At 43.3% G+C, this 25362-nt stretch overlaps 1 protein-coding gene across 3 annotated transcripts in view; it reads left to right on the top strand.

Annotated features, from left to right (window-relative positions):
• Window positions 1-25362, top strand: part of TECRL (trans-2,3-enoyl-CoA reductase like) — a 58979-nt gene that overhangs the window by 13505 nt on the left and 20112 nt on the right. For 2 of the 3 annotated variants that reach the window (XM_084205203.1, XM_084205201.1), the window contains exons 2-4: window positions 67-118; window positions 18849-18893; window positions 20551-20654. In XM_084205203.1, coding sequence (XP_084061329.1) covers window positions 67-118; window positions 18849-18893; window positions 20551-20654 — 201 coding nt within the window. The remainder of the gene's footprint in view (window positions 1-66; window positions 119-18848; window positions 18894-20550; window positions 20655-25362) is intronic. The other variant, XM_084205202.1, reaches the window with a different exon arrangement.

A 25362-nucleotide genomic window follows, 5' to 3' on the forward strand; every position in this document is an offset into this window, starting at 1 on the left:
GAGAAGGGACCCCAAAGTGAAGAAGAAAGAAGAATTAATCTGCATGCATTTTGCTTTCTTTTCCAGGTACCTCCAGCATCTACCGTTCTTGATGTGAAACACAAATTTCACAAAGCATGTAAGTACTATGGTTACCAGGCTGCAGACATGGTTAGAGGCCTTTTGCTTAGAGAAACTGTCAAATTTATTTTTCAGGAATCTCACACAAAAGCTGAGACTGGCCTGACAGCTCCAGAGCTCAATAAGAATAGTGTTTGAACTAAGGTTCTATTGTAGCTGTTGCAGATGGGAGAGACTGGAAGGAGAGACTTGCATAATTCATCACTGCCAGCACATGAGGGGCAGTAGTTTTTATCTTGTTTTTAACATCACGTGGTGTCATTTCAAGGCCAGTACTGCATTTCTTCTCCCAGTGTTATATTGGATAAACTTCAGTAACGATAGACTGCTTCATGGTGGCCATAAACTGACCAGAAAGCTGCTGTAGTGGAGAACATGAGCTCTGACTGATTAAATAACATTTGGATTTAGGTTAGATATACAAAAGAAATTCTTCATGGTGAGAGTGGCAAAGCACTGGCACAGGCTGCCCAGAGAAGCTGTGGATGTCCTGTCCCTCAAAGGGTTGAAGGCCAGGTTCAATGGGGCACTGAGCAACCTGGTCTAGTGGGTGGTATCTTACATACTGAGCTGTCATTATTTTTACAAAAAAAGGGGTGTGTTCAACTAAAGGCTAGATGCCTTTTACAGGGGAAAAAAAAAAAAAGCCACTAATATGCTTGAGTTCAGAGTAGGGTAAGTAGAAAAAGCATTACGCTTCTCCTGTGTCCTTATAATTTTATAAAACACTAAAGCTTAAGGCATCTGTGGTTGCACACGGGTTCAGTTGATGAAGCGAAAGGCTGTTAACCCAACTGCTCCAAAGTTACTTATTTTCCTTCCCTGTAAGGGCTTGTAAAATACAAAATGGCAAAAGTTCAAAAGCCACACTGCTGAATATGAAAAGATCGAGTGCAGAAGTTTTAATATTTCAATAAAAGTATGTCCTCCCATTAGTTTGTTAAATGCAGTGCACTTCTGCCTAGAATCTCATAAATCAATTGAAACTGGATTTATATTGATGCAGTTTAAATCAGCTGGAGAACACTGGCACAGAGGTTTATGCCAACATAACTGTAATGAGGTTTTTAATGGATTTGTGCTAAAATGATGTGAGATTGTGCATAAGCCATTTTAATGGCACCTGTTTTGATATTAAGAGGCATCTTACTCTTCAAGTACCCCCAGTGATGTAAGTGGAGCTGAGTATAAAGTAAGACAGTAAGCATACAAGAAAGCACAGTATACATCATGAACCAAACCTCTGTCTGTGCAGTGTGTTACAGCACGTGGAAGGGCTGGCAAGTGCCTTCACTGCTTTTTAAATTCTCTTTTTTTTCCGTCAATTTATCCCGTTCCCGGGAGTACGCCGTATCAGTGTCCTGTGTCCCTTCTTCTCAGTTCAGCTCATTGCTTTGATCTCTCTTTTCCAGTTCAGCCTGGATGTTGTTGTCTCATGAGGTTCCCCCCCTCCTCCTCCTTTCCCAGTTGCAAAGATCAAACCTTCACTATTTTCTCTTTGTATAGTTAGTGGGATGACAGCTAACAGAATGCAGGTCTCTTAGGCAAGGGCTGAGAAGGGGCTGAAGCTGATCTGTGGATGCCTTTGGTTAGCATGCTATTTTGTACTGGCTCATGCATTCATTTCTGTCATTTTGTGTGTGCCAGACTCACATGTTCCCTTATAATCTCTCATTAAAACACTCTCCTACGCACACCCCCTTACAGTCTCCCTGGCTTCATACATTCTCCTTTGATCACCCATGCAATTAAGCTTTCTCCTCAGCTGGTATCTTGTCAGCCCTTCAGTGAGAGGAACCCCTGTGCAGCAATTTCACAAGAATCATCTCTGTCACTGATCAGGTTTTGCTGCCTGACTCAAGAAAGGAGGAAAGAGACTGAATTATGAATTGCAGCACAAGCTGTTAGTCATTAAAATAAAAGAAATGGGATGCAAGTGACACTTGCCATCTTACTGATAAGCAGTTTCTAAGTTAGTAAAATATTAGTTTGGATGTGTGTTTATACAAAAGGCAGGATATGGATTTAGAAGTCCAGGAACAAATACTGAAATACTCCTCAGCCCTCACTTCAGCAAAGCTGTCTCTGCTGAAAGAACCCCAGAAAGGCCTGACCTTGTGCTTTTTGTGGCATTGAGTTCAGGGGGGCAATCCCAGTTTTGTTGCTGGAGATTCAGGGATCTCAGTGGAGAATAACCATATAAGACAAAGTGCTATTTTCATGGGAATTCAAGGGCTTTTTCCAGATTGAAGCAGTTTTTAATCATGCCCTGGCTGCTGTAGCCACTGCCCATGGGAGGGATGGGCAGCACCAACTGGGGTCAGCCCAGAGCAGCAGATTCCCTGCTGCAGCCCCCTCCAGCCATCAGCTCCACAGGGGCTTTCTGTAACAGATGTTAGAGCCAGGCTGTCATGCTTAATAGCAACCATCACACCTGCCCACCACGGATCTGTCTAATCCTTTTTAAACCTACTTACAGTTTTGACCTCAGCAAAATCCTCAGGGAAGGAGTTCCACAGTATAAGCCTGTGGTGGAGAAATGTCTGCACTTCTACAGCTTGATGTTTTCTGCCTGAGGTTGAGTGGCAGCTGAGTGTCAGGGTATCAGTGGCCGTCCTGCTGAGCTGTCTGAGGCACAGGTCTCAGTCAAAATTGTGCCATGCATCAGGAGACTTTACCAGAATTTTCCTCATTCCTTTGGCCAGCTGGCAGAGATGGAACCAAGCCAAAAACTGAGTGTATAAGAAAAAAGTCTCTTGACCCATTTTCTCTGTTGCTTATAACAAGTTAGCTACCTGGCATTTTCTTTATCTATACAGATTATGTTTTCAGTGGAGAAAGAAATATCTTGTAGGCTAAACTTCCTGAGCTCTTGTCCTTGGCAATAACTTTTCACCTTTAATTTATTTTTATCTTTGCAAAATGTATTGGACTGCTGGGGGAGGAAATCTTACAGATAGAAAATGAAAAACTGTAATAATAATGCTAATTCAAGTATCACATAACTAAAATAAAATACTCCTAGAACACGTAATATATAATATAGTGGAGTCAGTGATCATTAAATATTTTCAAGGTTACTGGATGAAAGTTGCTGAAAAAGCTCTTGAAAGAAGAGGAAGAACTGAAAGGAAATGGGGAAATAAGATCTCAGCAGTGCTGTAACAAACGGATAGAGGCAACCTCCTGCTCAAGGGGGACAGCACAGCTACATTTTGGAGCCAGAAGGGTGAGCACAGGAAGGCCAGAAATTGCCCTCGTGGCAGGAGGAGCAAGCAGGAAAAGGAGGAAGCCTGGTGATGGGTGGAAGGAAAAAGGGAAGTCCAAGAGAAAACTGAAAACATCACGTCAAGGGCATCCTGGTCCTCAGGGGGCAATAAAGTGCTCAAGGAATAGGGAACATCTAAGCTAACAGAAGTTATATGGGGCATTGAAAATAAGCCATATCAATGAAAGCAAATCATAAAGACAGGAATTGTCAGTAGATGGCACTCAAGAATAAACAGCATAATTCCTGAACAATATGAAACTTTAGAACCCTGCTGTACCATCTTATAACTGCTCCTTACAGGTATTTCTGCAGTGATCCTGGGAGCCATGTTCCCTGGAATACTGCTGAAATATTCTCTGTTGCTTTTCTCTAGAGAGAGGACAAGAAAAAGTGTCAGTCCTTCTTCATGATGGGACCAATCTCTCTCTCAGCCTCCTCCCTACAGTAGGGCAGTGTGTTAGGAGTCATGTGCCATGTTTGACCTACTGCTCTCATCCTGCATGTGTCCCAGAAGCCGCAGGAGAACCAGCAGCCCTGCAGATCCCATCAGCCAGCAGCAGTGTTCAGCTCAGGCATGCTCAGCAGCTGCAGGGAGAGCAGCATTTTAAAATCAACAGGTCCTCATTCACCTAGAACCCTGAGACACATCTTCAAAACACAGAACAGGGGAATTCGAGCTGACAGGGTGAAGAGCAAGGAGGAGAATCTCTCATCACTTAAAAATCACAAGGCAGGCTTTGTGAGCACAGGTCAAGGCACAAGAAGTAGTAAAAAAAAATCTTTAGTGGAGGAAGTCCTCTTTCTTTCCTCCTTTCTAAAAAGGTTGCTAAGGGATTTTTATGCCCCGAATGTAACACTTTTCTGGTTTTCATGACACCTGAGCAGTCAGGTGCACCTAGCAGCAGGATTTCAATAGCAAGGGCACCAGAAGTAACTGGTTTTTGCCAGGCCTGTGCTGACACACCAGAGCGAGATGCAGAGCTGTTGCTGGAAAGGATGGCTGTAGTGCATCACGTAATTCCCTTCTGGAGGCTGGCTGTGATGTTAAACTGCAAGGCTCAGAGAGGTGAGGAAGGATGCTGTGGGGATTAGTCATTAAGAGCAGTACCAGGGAGAGCAGTGACTGCTAAGCCAGTCCTTGCCTGCCGGCTCTGTATAATCAGGACTGTCTGATAACACAGTCTTGCTGAGAACCTGCATTCCTCTGATTCCTCCACACTGTCTATTACAGCTGGATTCTCAGGTTGCAGAAAGTTAATGAAATCTGTCAATTTTGATGCCTGGAGAGACTCATGTGCCTGATGAATACATCTGCTGGGGACTCAGAGAAGCTGAATTATGCTATTTATGGCTCAGCAAAGTTGACTTCATAGTCTCGGCCTGTCAATCAGCCATGTGTTTCACAAACCAAAGAGACCCAAATAAGTTATATCTAGGGCACAGAGCCTTCCAGAGGGATCTTTCTTCTGTCCTATATTAGGAGATCAGTCTTTGGGAAAGCCAAAATGTTTGAAAGAGGGCAATGATCTGATCCCACCATGAGTTGCCTTGAGCTGGACGTACTCCCTGGACAGAAAGGCAGCTACAAAGTCTATAGCTTTTATCAGATCTTAAACTCCTTCCTCCCTGATTGCGTCCTAAGTAGCTCACACTAGCCCAGAATCCATAGATGAAGGAGTTTTCCAAAGGACAGACCATATCCTGCAGTGCAGTGTCTGATTGCAGAGCTCAGAGGCCCAGCATTACATCCCCAGTATGGATTCTCAGAGCACGTTGGGTTGGCAGTCACATCCAGCTATTGTTTCCCATAAATTCTCCCCTCTCTGCGTTCATAGCAGCTCAATTGGAGAGCACACAAGGGAGGCGAATCGCTGGGGATGGGCAGTTACTACAAATGGGCCCTAAGAAGGACAGTGATTTCATCAGTGTAAATTGCTCATTCATCTGTGTTGACTTTGTAAATGGAAATTACTAGATTAGGAGGAAACATGGTATTTATTTCATCCTATATTTATAATTTATTTTTCTTTTGTCTTAGCCACACAGCAGAGATCAATAGGACGCCAGCTCCTGATGAATTTCAGTACCCCTCAAATGACACAATTCTAAGATCTTTTTACTTCTCCATGCCTGTCAGTACAACCCAGTTTATTAGAAACTCCTTGAATTTCTTGTCACAGTGAAGCTTGTATCTTCTGAATTCTTTACTTTTTGCTTCCCAGCTCTAAGCACAAAGTAAGCAACAGCTCCTGCCACAAAACTCAAACTGGTTGCTACCCTCTTCCTTCTCAGCTCACAATCAGAGATCTTGCCCATGAGTAAATTGCTTCCTGCCTGTGCAGCATTATCAGAATTCTTGCCTCAGGATGGGGCTTTAGTCACAAAACCAGCCTGTCCAGTAGCTTAATCTCTATCCTGTGCAGGGAGAAGCATCAGGAGAACGACCTCCTCTCAGCTTATTTGTGACATATCTGTGCAAATCTCTCTACACAAAATACAGGGGTCTGTCTGCTGATACAGATTCGTGTGACCTGAATTGATGGCTTGGCTGTCAAAATAATTGAAGCCCTCCTGTGAAAGCTGGGAATTTTTTTCACTCCTTTGCAACAGCCAGTCAGGAAATGAGAATGGCATCATTGACCTAACACTGTTAAAAGAAAGGAGAAGCCAAACTGAGTTAACCTCATGATTTTAATCTTCAGAGTGAATGAAGGTTTACCTTATACTCAGGCACCACACACCCCACACCCCGCTCTGTGTTGGAATTACAGAGAAAATTATTCTAGAATTGCTCCAAGAGGGACAGACAATGCATGGGGCCCTTGGCATACGCCCTCCAGAAGGTTCTGTGAACTTCACAGATGCTGTTGTGCATCCTGAGCTGTGCTCATAAGCCTCCCATTCAAGCCCAACTCATATCTCTTGACACTGCTAAGGCCCAGATTTTGTATTTTGACATTTCTAGCTGGGCTGCTGAGGTAACAACAGTGAGTGAGCATCAGACCAGGCATCTGCAGTCATTTCTCTGCTGAGCACTTGAATCTCATTATAAGTTGTGGAGAAAGAGATACTGCAGCAGTTTGAAAAGCATCTGATCAGGTATCCATGATGTTTTGCTTTCTGAAATACATACACAGTTGCAAAAATATTTTATTATTGAATTTGGAAACTGTGGTGGAGGTTTGGCTCACCAAGCTGATTTAGAAGCAGGGCACAGGGAACTTTAGGCAAGACTTTCAGAGACAGATGTTTAAAGCATTCAGGTCTTCAAAAGAGAATCATAAAAGCCAGAAGGTCCCCTGGGACTTTTGAAGTCTCCTGATTAACACTGAAATGAATGTGATGTTTAAGACTTAAGTCTTTAAGACTTGACCAATACGAGTCACGCTATTGACAGGGGTGAGTTGTGTGCTAGTCACTTTCTTCCTTTTAAGCTTCATTTTCTCATCTATAAAATAAGAATAATTAACCTGCCTTTCATCCACCTTGGGATCTTTTGTCTCTTTTGGCTGTGATCCCATAAGAAACACTTGGGACAAAGAATGACTTAAATATATGTTTAATGACCTATTGAACCAGAGGGAGTAAGGTGTCTAAAACACAAAAGCCAGGATTCATTAAAGCCTTATAGAAATAAGATGACCTTCAGAAAACCAGCAATATTTAAATCAGCAAAGGAAAAAGTGAAGATAACCTCAAGAAGTTTAATGAAACTTCACATTATTTTTTTTTTTGACAGCTGCTGCATCTGATGTTATTGCATTTCATTAGCAGGATTACAGATATCATTTCAGATGAGTAACATAATAAAAGAAAAGGCAGCAAATCTATTGAGATGTAGCTTGAAGCAGAACTGTCCCCCTCTGCTCTCTGGGATATTGTTCCCAGCTGAGATTTACAGGGCTCCAACAATGCATCACAAATGACATCCTATGTAAACAATTGGAGAACAAATGTGAGATGCTATTTAAATGCCTCATTAAGGGAAGGGAATTTCATAGCTAGATTCTTTGCTTTTCTTGATTTTACAGTAGATTTAATTGACAGATCTAGATGAAAAACATCCAAATTTGTTTACCAGAATTGCCTGTTATTATTTACAATGTGTCTTATATTAGTGCCTATGGTGCAACTGAAACATTACAGTAGGAGGCCCTATAGCAGTAATGCAGGCCCCAGGAATATCCAGTCTTGAGGAATTAATGCCTACTCAACTGTTAACAGATGATGCCAAAGTAGTTTTGAGTGTAAAACTGCTCCTACATCAATTTAAACTCAAATATTAATGTTTTTTGAATGAAGAACAGACTTATTTCCAGTGTTAAGCTGGTGTTCACCAGAAGACTTGTGGGCTTCATGTTCATTCAAGGAACTCAGGATGCTAAAAGCCAGTGGGCCTTCATCAGTGTGAAAAGAACCTTATGTCCATGAATGAGACAGGTGTCTGTTGATTAAGGCAGGGTCAGGGTCACCTGAGGCTGTAGATGTGCTCTGCATCTACATCAGGTTTTTCACAGGTGCATTTTGAGCACCTTAGCTGGCACGTGGCTTTACTGAGAGGTCCAACAGCTTCCCTTACAAAGAGCTGCTTGGAATGTATGTGTATGAAGTGTCCCAGGAATTCCTGTGAAAGACAGACAACAGGCACCGGATAACAGGAGAGGAAGTGAATCTCCCTTGCCGGAGTGAGAGGAACCTACCTCCTTGAAAAACCTGTGAGGAGAACAAGAGAAATAAATGACAAGTCCTCTGGCATCATCTGTGCTAGACAGGCTAGAGGAGAGGCAGCAGATCCAGCTCCTAAGTTCAGACTTTCCCCCAGGTCCTCTCTTCCTCATGGCTTCCCTGGATGTGTTTTGGCAGCCCCTCCCTTCTGTGGGGCCGAGAGCTGTGATGGAGCAAGCAGCTGCAATTCCAGGGGTAGGGACAGGTGAGCACAAGAGCAAGGGGGGCTGTTCAGGACTTCATGTGGAAGATCTCACCCTGTGATGGTGGTTTGTTTTGTGTTTGTTTAGACACAAGCACTCTCTCATATTTGTAGCCCATTTCTGTCTTTAATTTCTTATTTGTGCATGGTGGGAAAGAAACCCTAAGAACAACCGAAATAAGAAAGCTTTCAAACAAAATTTGGTATTTGCAACTGTTTCAAGTTAATGAAAGCAATGCATCAAAGACAAGAAGGTGAACAAATGATTCACAGTAAAAATAATGTAGCAGAGTTTTGCCTCTTTCTAAATTGTCCCCGATTGCAATGATATTGAATATATTTGCTGTTGAAAATTACTCACTGCTGAAACAAATGATGTGTGAGTTATCCTGGAACAATGTATGGTGCTCTGGTTTAAATACATACTAGTGGAAGGCAATATTTTTCTTATGTTCTGCTGTTAGACTGCAAGGTCAGAGTGCACAAAAAGTCTGGATGAACTGTGTCTGTCACATTTACAGAGGGGAAGCAGTAGAAGTGTTCAAAGGCTGTCACAAAGTGTTTGCCACATAGATTGGGATGAAACATCATCCCTCAGATATGAGACTGAAAACTCACCAAGCAGTGTCAACACAATCAAATCCCTTATGGGCTGTGTCTGTAAAGCTGTGGAAAAGTACTTTGCTGATCAACTTTTGGGTTGGAAAAGGCCTCTGAGATCATTGCACCCAGCCTTTGACTGACCACAGCATTGGTGTTCTGCTGTTTCTTGAACACCCCCAGGGATGGTGACTCCACTACCTTCCTGGCAGTCCATTCCAATGTTTAGAATACTTTCCATGAAGGAATTCCTCCTGATGTCCAGCCTGAAGCTCCCCAGGCTCAGCTCAGGGTATGTCCTCTCATCCTGACACTGGCTGCATGGGGGAAGAGCCTGACCCCCACCTTCCTATCACCTCTTCAGGGAGTTGCAGAGAGGGATAAGGTCCCCTCAAGCTTCATAGCAGTGCTTCTGAGGCACAAAAACCTTTCCACAACCTAAATAAAGTGGTGGGATGGGGGAATTAAACCAGCCCTAAGGAGCGTTTCCCAGGAAGGACAGTGGGACACGACAGCCTCTGGCTCCCATGCTAGTGCCTGATCTGCTGCCAGAGCAGGGCAGATCTCTGCTGCCTTTTTCTCACTGCTCCTGGAGAAATTACAGCTTAGCCCTGTTCTTAGTGGGGATTAATTTTCAGTGTGGTGAATTTACCAATGGATTTATGAGAAGTTAATTTGTTCTCAGGACGAAATCGTGTCAATTCAAATGTGCTCAGTTAATTGTTGATGGCATGGTTGTGGCCATGAGATACAAAACCCACATTGCTTTGGGGGGTCAGTAAGGGAGAGCATCCTGATTAGCTTAGTGGCTGGAGAGAGCAATATCCCCTGGACAGTCAATATTGAAAGAAAATTATACTTAATTAGCATTCCTTATTAGCTAATTGACTGTGGAATGCTTTTAAAGAAACAGCTAGAGCCTGGGGTAGGATTCTTCCCAGTACATCAGCGGGGAAGGCACAAATGAGCTTTTGAGCCATCTTTCCTGTATCAGCTGTGCTTGCTGGACCACTGTGTACTTTCTGCTGCTGGAACACAAAACCACAGTCCCGCTGTAACCTTTGTTGGCACTGAAATGCATTCAGGCGGTGTGCAAACAGCACTGGGGTGAAACACTGACCTCACCAGTTCCCTGCTCTCTGTCCCTCTTGCAGCTCTGTGGAGAGCTGCTGCCCAAATGTACTCAGCAGCTGTGCTGATTGCAGCAGCAGCCACACCAGAGCTCTGTGCAGGGAGGGAGCAGTGCCCCGTGCTATCAGCGCCCTGAAGCACAGCATATCTATGGCACTGCAAGGCACAGCACTGCTTGTTCCCTCAGAACCTGGCACGGGATGAGCAGGAACAAAGGTTTTAAAAGGAACATTTTAAAATAGGCCTTAATGGCTTACTGCCTGCGTTTCCTGAGACCACAAGGGTGGCCAGATACCTGTGTTTAAATGCTCTGCTTCGCTGCCAGTGAAAACCTCATCTGGGCTGGCAACTCCACACCAGCAGAGATAGTTGAGCATTTATGGATTGAGAGAGACAGCAAGTGACCAAATATGAACCATATATAAACCACCAAATATTAAGCTGTGTTTTCAGAAATCCCATGCCAAATTATGGACAAGAAGATAGAGAAGGAGAGACCTTTTTCAGCCCTGAAACACATACTCACTTTGGCAAATGTGTGTTTCTTAATGTGCAATTTCTCAGGGTTGTGTTGCCCTTCGTGTGAAAGCTTCACTTATAGAGCTTATATTCAGGAAGAGAATCCTGCTCAAATTCTCACAGTCCCTGATACCTGAACAATTATCTTTGTTACCCTTTCTAGATGTATGGAGATGGGAGACTCAAAGGCAAACACAACTACCAGAATCCAGATCCTCACTTGGCATAAATTACTCATCTCTCTTTTAATTTGGGCGGGCATTTCAGAGCCAGAACAGGACTGTCTGTGACTCTGGAGCAGCAAACCAGGTGCTGTCACAGCACACAGGTGACAGACACAGCCCTGTCCCAGACTGCCCAAACCCTCTGGCCACCCCCTGCCACCCTGCAGTGTGTGTGTGTGTCACAGGGAGGGCAGGGCGAGGGGCCAGCCTGCAGTGTCACTGCCCTGGGGTCACGCTGCTGTCCCTGCACAGCATCACCTGCTCAGCTCCTCTTCACCTCCCTGCACTGATGGAGCACAGACCCCCATGGGAAAGTTCCTTCCAGCTCCAGGCTTGTCAGAGCACCTATTTTCTTGTTTCTTTGTATTCTGGTCTGTGGCTGTTATTAATGAAATAGAAGGTGAGCCTCATTCTCTTTCCCTTCCTTTGCCCACGCACATTAATTTAAATGCAAATTTACTCAGAAAGATCAAAATTAATTATGCTTTCTGCAGCAGGCTACATGGAAAATGGAAATGCACAGGGCTGGCTTTCCCCATTTCTCCTTGATTTTTTGGAAGTGCAAAGAAAAAACAATGCAGAAAAATATTAACATATCCATCTAAATGTTGCATGTTGTTTTTTTTGTCCTGATGCTTTTTGCTTGTGTGAAACTCCACAGTTGCTGTCATTTGCAGACTGTTTCAGAAGGAATATTGAAAGGTTAATCTCTCAGTGACATAAATTGACATCCAAATGACAAATAATATTTTGTTTACCACTAATAAGAATCAATCTCCATTAAGAAAAACTATGCTGACTCTTAAGAAATGTGCCCATTATTGCCTGATCAGAATATAGCTGAAGTATGAGACTTCAATTTTTTTTTCAGTGGAGGAAAAAAAAAAGGCATAGGGGGAGTGTTCTGTTCCTCAACAAGTTCAGGCATTTATAGTTTTTGAAATAAAAATGCAGTCAAGTAAATTTGTGACTCAAGGTGCAGTGCAGAGTCCCACAGGCTAGAGCTTCACATCTGGGCACAGTCACAGCAGCTGATCTGCTCCCAGGACCAAAATATGGACAGGGATATCCTTTTTTTTTGCCAGATCCTGGGAAAGAAAGGTAAAATTCTGACAGTTTTTTAAAGGGGAATGGGTGCAGGAATTATGTGCATTGTGCTATAGAGACATTAGGTATGCTCTGAGGAACCTTCTGGATCAGTCTCTGTGAGGCTTCAGTGGAGCTGCCAGGGTGACTGTTACATGACTTTATGTAGGAAAACAGGTGCTCACAGATTTTAAACATTTGAGGCCAACGGGAATAATGAAATGAACAGGTAAAGCAGAAGCATTTAGCCAGATATTCAGTCAGGCTGGGCTTTACTGTGGGAAGTGCATGCTGTCCTGCCTCTGGGCCAGAGCCTGTCCTTAGCACTTGGCCAGTGTGTCTGGAGACATCAGCTCAGCCAGCTCACAGCCAGCACTGTGGTTGTAGCTGGATGAATTCAAGTCCTGCAAAAACCAGAGGAAAGAAATGGATGCTAATGATCAAACAGCTAATTTTTCAAATTCCACATGCCATTAAGAAAGTGCTTTTTTGTGTCCCCATAGCAACTAGAGTTCAAGGTGCCTTTGTAAAACACATGGCCAAAGATCTTCCCTGGAAAGCTTACAAATGAAACAAATCAGAGAGAATATTCTGACAAAAAAGCTGACAAAGAAAAGGGATTTATCCCCAGCTATGGAGCCATTAAAAACAACATCCATTTCAGCACTCTGCTGAGATTTTACTGAACATTGGATCTACTCTTTCCACTAACTTCCCACAAAAACGAATGATCCTGGGTCCCAAAAGTGCCCTCCCGAGGCCAGCCCTGTGCCCTAAAGACTTAGCAAGAGGTGGCAGAGCACACAATTGGTATCCTGACCCTTGTGAGCCCTGCTGGGCTCAGGAGCTCAGTCTGGTGTCGGCTGAGTGGTACCTGGAGGGGCCTGGCCAGAGCTCTGGTCTCTGCACCAGCCCTGGCAGAGAGACCCAGGTGACTGTGCTGGCACTGAGTGTGTCAAAGCATCTCTTGGCCTGCAGCCCTTCTGAGAGGGGCATCTGAAGGGATGCTGTGCCCTGCTTGCCCCAGGCTTGCTGCTGCGAGCTGCAATCCTTCAAGTGGGCTGGTCGTTCAGATTGCAGCTCTCAGCAGCTGCCATTTATTACAGGGAAGGCAAGCACAGCAAGTCATCACTTCAGGTACTTTCTCTCTTGATCTTGTGGCCCAGCTTAGTTTTACTGTGGCTTCCTTGGTGTGCTTTGCTTTCTGCCATCATGCTCAGGAATCGCTCGAGTGCGATGTTAGCACAATAAATCACACGGCCTTTTTTCCCAAACAAAAGCAGAAAGCAATAGCTCCCAGTCATTTCAGCATCCTGCTTTTCCTGCTGTCAGCTCAGCCAAGCAGAAGTAGGCAAACTTCAGCCCTGCAAAGGCTGTGCTTGCTGGCATGGTGATGTCTCTATCCTTGTTTTCTCAGAAGTGTTCCTGGGAACACTCAGGCAGGGCAGCTGCAACCAAGGGAGACAACAGCATGGCCACTGTCCAAAGTCACAGACAAGGGACAGCTGCATTTGTTCAGTGTTTATTGTCAAGGAGAGACCTCAGCAAGTTTTAAGGTAATCTGCCCGTCTCTATAAATTATGCACAAAGCCAGCACACCCACACACACTAAAATCTGACTCTTTCCTAGAAAACTCTTCTTATTGCTACATGGGTACCAAATCTGCCATCTGGTTGAGGTGGTGGAATGCACTTCAGCCATGCTCAGTTCACATCAGCAGGTGCTGTTACACTTCTCTGCTCATCTGCAACATTTTTGACACCAGATAAGGGAGGTTGGTGCCGCAGTGGTTCCTTGGAATTTCCACTGTTTCTGCAAATTTAAGCAACACGCTGCTGATGATTGATTATAGTAATTTTGTTGTTCATATCACCCTATTCATATCACAGCAGGTATTGTTTGTAATTATTAAGGCTATTTGTTATTAGAGATGCATGGATGGTGAAATACAATGAGAAGCAAACAATTTAACTGGTAATAAAATTAGCTGATGATGGAAAGTCAATCTGCTAATTATCTCCAAATTGTGTCTGTCAGTTGTGTTTTGCATTTCTTAGATTCCTCTCTCCCCAGTAGAACAGCTTTTGCAGGTCTGCATTCTAAGGAACACACCGAATTCCCCAGCAAGGGAGCTCTTCATCATGTTACCTTTGTTCTCATACAGGCTCACAAAACTTCATAAATACTTTGTGACAAATGGGCATTTGATTGTGCAATTTACTGCAGAGCCAACAGTGCACTTTTTTTTTTTTTTTTTGTAGAAGATTCTTCACGAAACTTAATAAAAATTAGGTCAATTCCTTCAATTTCACAACTATTGAAAAGTACCAAGCACTTCGATTTCTTAGCTGTTAAATTTTCAAAACATTTTGTGACATTTAAGTGGTGGAGCACACCTTAAGGTCAGCTTGAGTCATGTGGATAGAGTACCTTTGGACAGTGTTAAAGCTGCATAGGGGCTTTTCTTACTGTTCTTGCTTCCTAGGATTGTTTGATTAGCTGATTCATTTACTGGGATTCACTACAGGCAGTGGAAAAAACCAACCATGTGGGCAGCAGGACCAGTGGAATTTGGTTTTCTGTGCATTTTTGTGTGGTGGTATTTGCAGCTGGGCATGGCACTGAGGCTGTCATTTTAGCTGGTATTTGTATGGTTGTTTGACAGCACTACATCTCCTTTTTATAGCCAGTATTAATAGGTAATTCCATAGCTGGCTATGGGAAAATTAAAGGTGGCTGTCTGTTTTTATGTCTCTTGTCAGTTTGCTTGTATTTTAATTTCTCTTTTAAATATGGACAGGTACAACAAATAACCCCCACAAAATTAATTTTTTCTCAGATCCATTTTTAAAAAGAGGTTATTAAAGGTAAACATTGAGTTGCTTTCCAAGCAAATACCATCCTGTTTGGGAAAATTACAATGCCTTAAACATTATAGAATTAAAATATTTTAAGTGTTTTTTTTTTAAAAAAAATAGATGCATGGATTTTTTTAATGCAAAGTTGGAACAAATACCTGATAGAGAAGATGGAATGTGGTCAAAGACTTAAGACTTGTCATAATTGCTTACACTTCTGGACTAATGGAGGCCTGTACACATAGATATAACTTTGCCTGAATCAGAACAGAATTGCAACACACAGAATGTGTGCTATGTTCATGTCTTTAATAACTCACAGAACTGTGGAACAGTTTGGGTTAAAATGGACAGTGAGAGATCATCTAGTCCAGCCCCGCTGGCATGGTCAGGAACATCATCAGCTAATTCAAGTTGTACAGCGAAGAAGAATTAAATTGATATCACTTAAATTCAAGGAATTTGTGAATGACTTTTCAGCTGAGGAATGGGCAAAGGTTTCAGTGACCATATTGGGGTCTGAGGCCAACAGCCTTCCAGAGAAGGATAAACCAGCAGAGTAGAAGTAATCAAAGAGAGATGGAAAACTAGGAAGACATTTCAACAGCTGCCCAATGATGCTGCAAAGAGAGGAACCAAAGCTGTTTTACATAAATGCTAGTAATGCAATAGATGTGGAGGAACCACAGTATTGACTAAACATTAGAGGATGTCATATTGGCTAAACAGACCTGTGGTTTGAGCCACCATGGCCACTCTTACTCTCTGGACAGTCTGTAGCTGCTTTTCCAAGTCAAAGCCAGTCTGGGATATAAGTGAGCTGAAATGTTATTTTTACAACTTTGTTGTTCCAAGTGTGAAATACACACCCAAACCCATAAACCCTGCATAAGGGAGCTGAACAGCTCTGCTAACCACAAGGATTATACACAGAGACTGTGACCTGCTGTGGCTGAGCTCTGATGCACCACCACAATGTCAGAAAGTAAATATTAATATATGCCTGATCTTAGATGCAACAGGAGTTACAAGAGAAACTTCTGTCACCCGTGGCCTTGGATTTGCATTAATCTCTGCAGGAGGCAGCAATGGAAAACGTTAATAAGAAAAAACTGGGAATTATACACTGCTAAACCCCCCCAAAACAACAAAAGAGAAACAAAAGAGCCCACTTTAAGGGGCCTTCAAGTGCTGCTCACAGCTGCAGCTGTGCCTGTGTCCTTAGTGAGTGTGTGCTTACCCTGTCTGGGAGCAGGATGTTCCAAAGGCACTCCTGAACTCCTGCTAATGCCAGGTGAAGCTACTCTGCCAGGCAGCCCTGGCTCAGGATAGCCCAGAGAGCCATCAGCCCCTCATTCTGACAGGCAGTAGCAAGAATTAAACCAAGTGATAATTAGTCCCTCAGTTTGGCTTCTTTTCACTATTTAAAGAAAAGAGAGCTTTCCTGCTACAGGAATGAGAGGAATGTGTGTCTGCCATAGGCACGCTGGATTGGAATAGCTTCCCACATTGCCAAACAGAAATCCAGAGCTGTTCTAGTGAGATTTTTGGAGGATCCCTGTCATAGGAGGAAGGCAAATAAGGGGTGACAGGTGGGGCCAGGTCCCTTTGTCTGACTGTTACCAAGTGGTGAGCAGGACACCTGGGGGTGTGAGATTTCCTATCTGAAAGGAACCTTATCAAGGCAGGAGAGCAGACTCCTTGTGGGGTCACACTTCCCAGAAAACAATGCTGATTTCTGCAGGACCCTGGACAGCTAACACTTGGGAACAACCTTGCTAAAGTCTGCTGACAGTAAAGACTGGAAGTGGGAAGCTTTGGTATTCTCACTCAAATCAACACAGAAACGTGTTTGGACTTTGTCCCCCACTCCATTTAGCATTTGCACTTGAAATTAGCTAGTGCCCCCCTACCAAGAGTAAGAGCAGGGAAGCAACAGCTAATTCCAGATCCTTCCAGAAGAATACACACAGCTTTCCAAGCATGGCCAGGAAACCAGAGACACACTGATGTAATACCAAGGTCACTGCAGAGGAGCAGCAGCAAAGGCACACTTCCATCTGTCTAAATCTTTGAGTATGTTTGAGCATAATGGTGTACTGAGGCTAAAGGACTGGAAATGTGGGATGACGTGCTTAAATGCACAACCTCTGTTTGCCCTTGTGAAGATTATGAGCCATACCTAAAAGAGCATTGCCACAGGATCAGGTAAATTGACTTTTATTGAAACATACTGTAATATGAAGGGGGGAACTGGGGGGAAGATTCCAATTTAACACAAATACATTGCATTTCAGGCTCCCAAATAACTATTGATATCTGCTGTCCTGGAGCAAATCATATCTTCCCTGACAAGTCAGACAGCTGCTCCTTCTCTATCTTCCCTTTGTTATCTTTAATAGCCACGGATTGTTGTGGTACCTTGAAAAAAATGTTTGCAACTTACTTGATGGATGTCTCACCTCCTGCTATTAGCCCTGGTTCATGGGTTCATCTAATGCCTGTTCTTGCCTACAAAAGTCAGACCAAGTGCTTTTGAAATGAGTGTGCTGAGTGTCACTGCACAGTGCACGCCATGTACAGCTCCTTCCCCTCCAGCTGGCAGTGCGTGGGGTGAACAAGCTCTCCTCATCACCCTGAAATAAGTGAGGGAGAAACAACCTCCAGAGCTCATCTCCAGATCCAGATTCCTGCTCGGAACATGGTCAGCTTTAAAGCCCTATAAGACTGTTGAAGGTCATCTCCAGACAAGGCCTGACTATGTCCAGGAGATCCTACAGCTTCTTGGGGCAAATGCTTTCACATTTGATCACAGTCACTGAAAACAATTTTTTCCATTTAGAAGTAGGGGAATTTTTGTACCTTAAACACAGCATCACTAAGAGTTGTAAGATACATCAAAAAAAAAAAAAATCTGAGCAATTTCACATAGGCTTTGAATTGAAAAGACAAAGCAAATCTCCTTCAGGCTATCAACCATCCTCAGGTGTGTCAAAGGAAATAAAGACAAATGTGGTAGAAATGGCTGGGGGTGGTGATGCTGGAGCAGGTTCCTCACTTTTCTCTGACAATCTTTGCTTCCCCCAAATGTCAGTCATCACTGTGGACTATGGAAGTTCTCACCACATTGCTTCAGCTGAGCCCAGAAATGTGCTAAGAACCTCCAGCCCTAAGAACCTTCAGCCCTAAGAACCTTCAACAGCAAACCAAAGAGTGTGTATGGGTTAAGCAAAGTTGTCCTTGCGATGCAAAGGAGGAGTGTTTCTACTGTCCATTCAGCAGCACAGCTGTAGAAGCACAGCCTTCTGCACAGAAGAACTCAAGAGATGGCCAAGTTAACAACCTGAACAGCCATGATCCCCTCTGCAGTGTGTTGGTGGCAATTCCCTGCTCACTCTGACACCAAGGGAAACAAATGCAGCTGGAGATCCACACTTGCTTGACCACCGTGATGGGTCTCTGTTCCAAATCACCAAAGGGAATCCGATAACAGCAGCCAACTGCTATATATGTGCATTCTAGAATGACCTTTAAACTAGAGCATTTAAAAATCTACTTCTAGGAAACATCCTCAAGTTGGGGGTATCAAGGGAGTCATAAGTCTCTCAGTATTAGCTATCCATGTGCTTCTACTCTCTGTGTCTCTATTAATTTCTGATTGAGAGCTAATACAAGCTGCACATCCCTAGTTAGGTTTTCCATTTCTAAATGGGAAACACAAAGTCCTAGACCAGATTCTAGCACAGGCATATTTTTTAGGAGGAGAGGCAAGGCTGATACATTAATACTGAGTTTTGGCAAATACAGTAATAAACAGTATCCTCTCTATATGTCCCAGTGTTGCACAGACAAGCTGCGCTGATGGAGCATTCAGCATTGAGATTGGCCCTTCCAACACTGAAATGGGAGAAGGGATTCATGCTCTAATGTGTGTATTTTGTGCTCCTCCCTGCTGTCTTGTATTGTCTCTATATAGATAAGACCAGAAGAAAGGTGGTTTTTATTCCATCTCACTTCTATAGCTATCAGCTGAAAAAAACCCACCCCAAACCTAACAGAAATTTAGCTTTTCTATCACGAAATTAACAGCCATGCTTTGTGATTGGAACAGGTCCCCAGTGGTACCCATCCCGTGTTGGCCTGCAACTGGAACGCAGTGAGTATTCATATGGCTGAGTACAGCCACCTAGTGTATTACTAATTACTAATCCACTGAAAGTATTACTAATTATTAATCCACCTAATGTATTACTAATCCTCTGGCAGATTCTCCTCCTCACGCATTGATCTCTCTACATGTGTTATTGGTACATTCTCATCGACTGACATCAATTATTACCTTACTAGTTTTTCTCATTAGTAAAGGAATCTAATGGTTTTCACAACCACTGAGTGAAATGTTCCAGAATACAGTGTATGATCACACAATGAAGACAAGGCAGTTTTAAGCCCATTCATTCCCTTCCTTCCCTCACTGCATTACCTGTTTCAATATTTGCTCACTGCCTCAGCAGAAGATGCAGCCTCTGCGTCAGTCCACAAGTTCTTGGTGGACGTGGCTGTGGGATTCACATTCTCTGAAGCTGAAAGAAGCAGAGAAAAGAACGATCAAAACAATTCTTATCTCGTTCACTGCTCCTGTGTTGTGCCAAAGTAGAATGCAGTGTGGGGATTGTGTACCCAGGGTGATGGTGTTTTCTTTCCTTGCCCTGTCAGCGTGTGTGTCGGGACTGTCGGCTGACAGTCACGGGATTCTTGGCAGTGCAAGGCAGTTGAGTGCTTAGCAGATTCAGTTTAGATGTGATGCAACATAATGTATTATAGTATAGAAGAATATAGTATAATAAAGTAATTAATTAGCCTTCTGATAACATGGAATCCTCCTCGTCATTACTCCTGGATGTCGAGCAAAAAATCACCAGTACATGGCAGTGGAAGATAAAGCTGCCAGAGGCTGTTTGGTGTTTGGTCTGTGGTTGTGTAGAATGCAAAGCCATAGAAAATGAGGCTGATGGGTGTGAAATTCCATCACCACCTGATGTAATCTAGCACCCTCACTGATGTAAACAGTCAATAAATGTATATTGAAAGGGGGACCATTCACAAAGAAAAGAGCAAAGAGGTGTTGCAGCCATGGCAACATCCTGTGCCAGTGGCTGTTGGATTTTTCCAATAGCCAGTTCACTGCCTATATTAAAAAAAAAATAAAAAAGCAAACCAAATATTGTTATTTCCTGTGTCTGCCTGCACACTCTAGATCCATTAGTACTGAAAGCAGATGCCTCAGAATACTGCAAGCAGTAATGTAATGCCCAGATACACCTTGTCTGCCTAGGTCAGACAGCTAGCAAAGAAATCATGAGCCTTAGCCCAAGAAGTTGCATCCATCATCAGGCACTGCCTATTGTAAAATGGCCTGAGAATGCAAATGCTTCAGCACAATATGTCAGTGAGGGAGAGGCTGTGTAGCACAGACTTTGCCATTAGTCTTGCAAACCTGAACAAGAGGTGCTCTGTGGAGCTGCCTGTGTGCTTGCATGGTCACACTGACAGGGACAGCAGGGTACCACTGTCACACATTGCTGCCCTGCGTCACGGCAGCCTCACGCTTCCGAGTAAATGGGAAGGGAGCAACTCCCATGGAGGAGCTCTGAGTTGCTAACCTGCAGAGTGAGTACCAAGTCACCAAAGTAAATCAGAATCCAAGCTGGGCCTGCATCTGCAGCGCTAGCAGGGCAGCCTCAGCACTATGCTGAGCCCCCGAGAGGGTCCTGCCGTTCACGCCATCTCCTCTTCCATTTCTGTCACTGCAGACGGGCCCTTTTTGAAGGATTCCATCAGCATCCAAAGCCTTGCTGCCTCCTCCATCGTTACACTATATTTTACAGACCTGGGTCAGCAGGTTGGTTGGACCACAGTAAGTATGTCCTTGTAACAGTCAGCATGATACATCTTAATGGGCCATATGTTTTGGCATCAAATTACTTCAACTTCCTCAGCCTGTGCCTCCTTATGTAAAATGGTGTAATTAGATTATCAGCACTCAAAACAGAATTAAATGGAGAGTGAGCCAAGTTATCAATATGCTAACTCTGACTTCCAATTAAAGATTAGAAGGGGAACATAAAAATATTGCCTGAGGAAAAAAAAACCAATTTTAAAAAACAGTTTTAGCTTATCTTGGGCTCGTATGCCTGTGCAGAACTGTAGCCAAATACATTAATTTTCTGAAAGACTCCTCAGCTTTGAAAGTGGAAGGATATTATAAAGAAAATATGGATCTCTAGTAATCCTGTTACTAATGCAGGAAAATAATTGGATGGAAGTACCTTACTCTTTGTTCAAGCAAAGAATAGTTCTGACAGAGGCCAAGGATTCCAGGCAGAAAATGTCCAGCCAGGCTCAAGAGCAAAAACTTCTGAATCTCCTTCTAAAACAAAAGCATTTGCCATGACAATAGTACTTGTCTTATGCTGTATGTAGACCTGGTTTGGCTTTAGTTATTTTCCTATAAGCAGCTGTTGGAAGGTCAGGGTGCTGAGAGAAAGGCAGTACATTCCACTCAAATGGGATATAGGGAACTCTAACCTTTCAGGCTCCTTTGGGAAAGTGAGAAGCGAAAGGTTAAATTCTTTCACAGCTCAAAGACAGAAGATAGTAGAAGGGTTTGAAAGGACAGTGAAGGAATGGGAGAAGAAAAGACCTTTCCAATGTCCTGCAGCAGGCACTTGTGGAGGAGCTGAGAGTAGTCTCACAATCACTCTGACCAAGCTTTTGCTGCAGTTTGCATGTAGAGCACTAGATGAAGTAACACACAGCCCACATCTGGATATTGGGCAAAGAGATTCCCAATTTCTGTATTGAGAAACATGGGTAAGATGGAACTATAGTTTCTGAAAGCCATAAAAGCTATGACAAGACTGCTTATGGCAATGGAAAGCAAACCACTGATTGCTTGCAATTCATTTAATGAAGCAAGTGAGTTTTTTGCTAACTGGCATCATGGATGTTGGCCAAATTATTAGGCAGGTCACAGATCCCACCCTGTTCACATGGGAGGACTACAAGGCACTGTCCTTCCTTGGCTGTGCCTACAAGGATGGTGAGTGTCAGATGCTTGGGCAGCTTGCAGGTGATAGTCCCAGTTCCTCTCTCCAATAGGTCACTAGAGGCTAGGAAGCATTCCTGCAAGACATTTGGAATAGACATGCTACTTTACAGTTCCTCATCTGTTGAAACACACACTTCAAGGTGAAGGTTAGTGCCACAACAGTAACCCTTGACCTGGAAAAGCCAACCTCTGGAGCAGCTCTGTAAGGTCACATCTCCATCCCAGCTGCTCGAGATCACGTGCATTTCTCCCTCTCCTGAGCAGCACAAATTCTGGCAGCTTTTAGTCCCTGTGAAGAAGAACATGACCTGTGTCCATCCTTCCCAGATCTGGAAGGATCCAAATCCCCAGGGGGTGGCCAGCAGTTTACTTCAGTGGAGCTAGAGCATTTCCCACTGTGTGATCTACCTGCTTGAGTAGAGGTCTGTGAGTTTACTGAGGCTTTACCCCATCCTGATTAATAGCCTGCTGGGACCAGACTAATTAATGCTAGTCCCGTTTCCTTCACGAATCCATTCCACCACCTCTCAACCGTGGAATTTCCTTGCAAAGCAAAATTGTGATTACTGCAGCTTCCTGTTTGCTACAATTAAGTAATCTGCAAGAACCTTATTTATTCTCTCTTTTCCTGGTGGTTTATGTAGCCTAAGACAGTAACATAACTAAAGCTTAATATCCCATTATAAATACTGCAGTTATGACCAGGAGTAGGTACTGCAGGCAGTGGCATTTTTTTATGAGTTAATCTGCATGCAAAAAGTTGACTCTGTGAGTTTTTGAATATTCATCTTATCCCATTCTGTTCCATATTCTAAATTGTCTTCATTCTCAGTGGGAGAAATCTTCTTCCTAGCCACGTCATTTAAACAGTCAAGAGACTTTTATATTATAGCTAGTCCATAGCAATAGAGAAAAGGTTCACAGAAGACTATATGCTAACAACAGCAATTAGAAATGCATTTGTACACAGGAGGTGTAGTTTTACTGCCATTTTTACTGTCTTTAGATCTCCTGTGCTCCCATTCCCCTTGATGCTCTACCAGATTTATGCACACAGTGAGGGAGCCTTCTGATTTAAAGGTTTGGCATTTAAATAAACAAAGCACAGAATAAAAATATTCTTATCTCATCAGCAAAATGATAACTAAGGTACAAAGGGCCACATTCAGGTCCAAAAATAGATCAGAAGGACATGGAGACATGTTGGTTCTCCAGAGGTGGATGCATTGGGCATGGGTCTGTCTAGGGGAGCCCTCAGCACAGAGCTGGGTGTTCTGGGGCTCTGTCACCTCACTGGAGATCACACCTAAGGGCCAAGAACACTGGTGCTGGGGATTTACACCAAGACAAAGACTTCTGGTTTTTAAAAGGGGACAACAGAATTGACCTCCACCTCCTGGGAGCAGCACCCTTTCCAAACATGTTGTAAAATAAAAGGTGATGCTGCTATCTGTTCCCAAACAAAGAGTTTGTGTATCACTAAGTCTGGGGAAATCAAGACTTCCCTTGTGGAGCATGGACAGCCTCGGATTTACAATACTTGTCACACTCCACCTTGGCAGCTGAAGGGCTTGTTGTCTCCTGTTGCCTACTCAGTCCCTCTGCCAGAGGCTGACACCTTGCAGGAAGGATGTCTCCTCCTCCTCCTCAGCTTTCCTAAAACACTGTTGCACAGTGACCAAAATATTTCTCGTGTTTGGTGCTGTGAAAGGCCAGACTTCCCCCGGGCTCACACTTCCTCACAGCTCTGAGACTGGCTGACCAGTTTTCAACAAGTTCTCAAGGCTGGCTTGCTCTGATGGAAGGAGCAGGACAAACTGGGGTGAGGAATTTGTGATTCTCCTCCACTGGAACAATTATTTGTCAGTCTCTTTTGAGAAATGAGGTCCTTTTCCTGGATAAAAGTAGATATTCAACCTCAGCTGGCTCTTTTAGAAGAAAGGAGGCCCTCAAGGCTGATTTCCAGAATATAATTCAGACATAACAAAACCTGTTTCTTAGTACCATGTTAGAACCCTTGCTCTACTCTCCCTTCTTTTATATAAAACAAATATTACCTGAAACACATAATTTACTTCTGCACAAGGCTTACCAATTTCTTTACCCTGCCTGGAGGGCATAGCTGAGGTTTGCTGACTGATGCTGCAGAGATACTAATGGGATCTGGGTTTATAGGTTTGTTCTATATGGCCCTGTAAAGATTTTAGCCCCAGGGATGTTTGAAATTCCCACCACTGGAGTGATGGCTTTTATTTTTAATCTCTATGCAATTTTGGTTCTAAGCATGTTTGACAGACACCTCTTTTTACATAATTGCAATGTGGCATGGTGACTTTTTGAAACATTGCTGGTGTTTAACTGCTAAGAATACACACTGCTGCTGTAGTGAAAAGAGGAAAAAACAGAAAAAAAATCCATTCTTCTGGCTCAAATTCACACTGCTGCTAAAGCTCTCCTTATTTGAGCAAAGATGGCAATTTCTGATTTATCAGCTTCTGTTGTCCTGTTGCTACCTGGGCCAGCTACCAAAAGGATCCAAATAAAACCAAGAAAACAGCATAGAACTGAAAAAAAAAAATTACAACCAAGCCTGTGAATTTTAGAAGAACAATCCTGAAACACAGTATTTCAGTAAATATTTTTCGTTACTGTGACTTAAAATTAGAGATTGCTTAAGTACTTTGACTCCTGAGGGTCTTAAAATAGTAAAGCTGGCAGCAGAACTGCTCTACTTCAAATTTTCCAATGAAAAAGATTCTGCTCAATTTAGAAATGTAGAGACTAATACTTCTTTAATTCCAGGAGCATCTTTGAAGTCTGAAAATCCACATTTTTCACTAATTCATCTGTTCTCTCCTGGCTGGCAAGCAAATTTATCACCAAGTTAGACATTGTGGGAGGGCAGGAAGGGATCTGTGTGTGGAGCTCTGTGGTTATGCACAGCAGGTGTGGGCAGTGGGAGAAGGTGCTGCTGTTCTCTCAAGGGGAAAGCAGTGTTTGGTCAGTGTGGTTCTCTCCTCTTGCATCAAAGTTTTCGGTCCTGTTGGTGAACAGAGGAGCAGCAGCTTGCTCTGACTGTCTGGCACAGCTCAATCCATTGGTCCTGTAAATGTGGAACAGTCCCAAGAAGTCAATGGGATGAATGTGATAGGAAGCAATTTGCATATTGATGGGTTTGGAATAAAAACCAGCCAAACTGCTGCAGACTCATTCTCCACCTTCTCTACACTGAGGTTAGACTTGGGCTCCCCATGGGGAACAACTTAAGATATTTTCTCTAATTTGGGAAGAGATTTCAGTAAAGGTTTATAACCTCTCAATGGGATGTAAAAGTACAGACAATTACAACAGAAGGAGAAAGAGAGGATCTGAGGAGTTTGAAGAAGGGTGAGGACTGGGAATCCCAGCAAACTAGTGAGACAGTGTGAAGATGATAAGAGTAAGAAAATTCATATTATCATAGCTTAGGAGGGAATTTGAGATCCAGGTAAGAGAGAGAGCTGAGGATCTGTTT

Source organism: Fringilla coelebs (genome assembly GCF_963513975.1).
Source record: "Fringilla coelebs genome assembly, chromosome: 4".
NCBI classification, from domain to species: domain Eukaryota; kingdom Metazoa; phylum Chordata; class Aves; order Passeriformes; family Fringillidae; genus Fringilla; species Fringilla coelebs.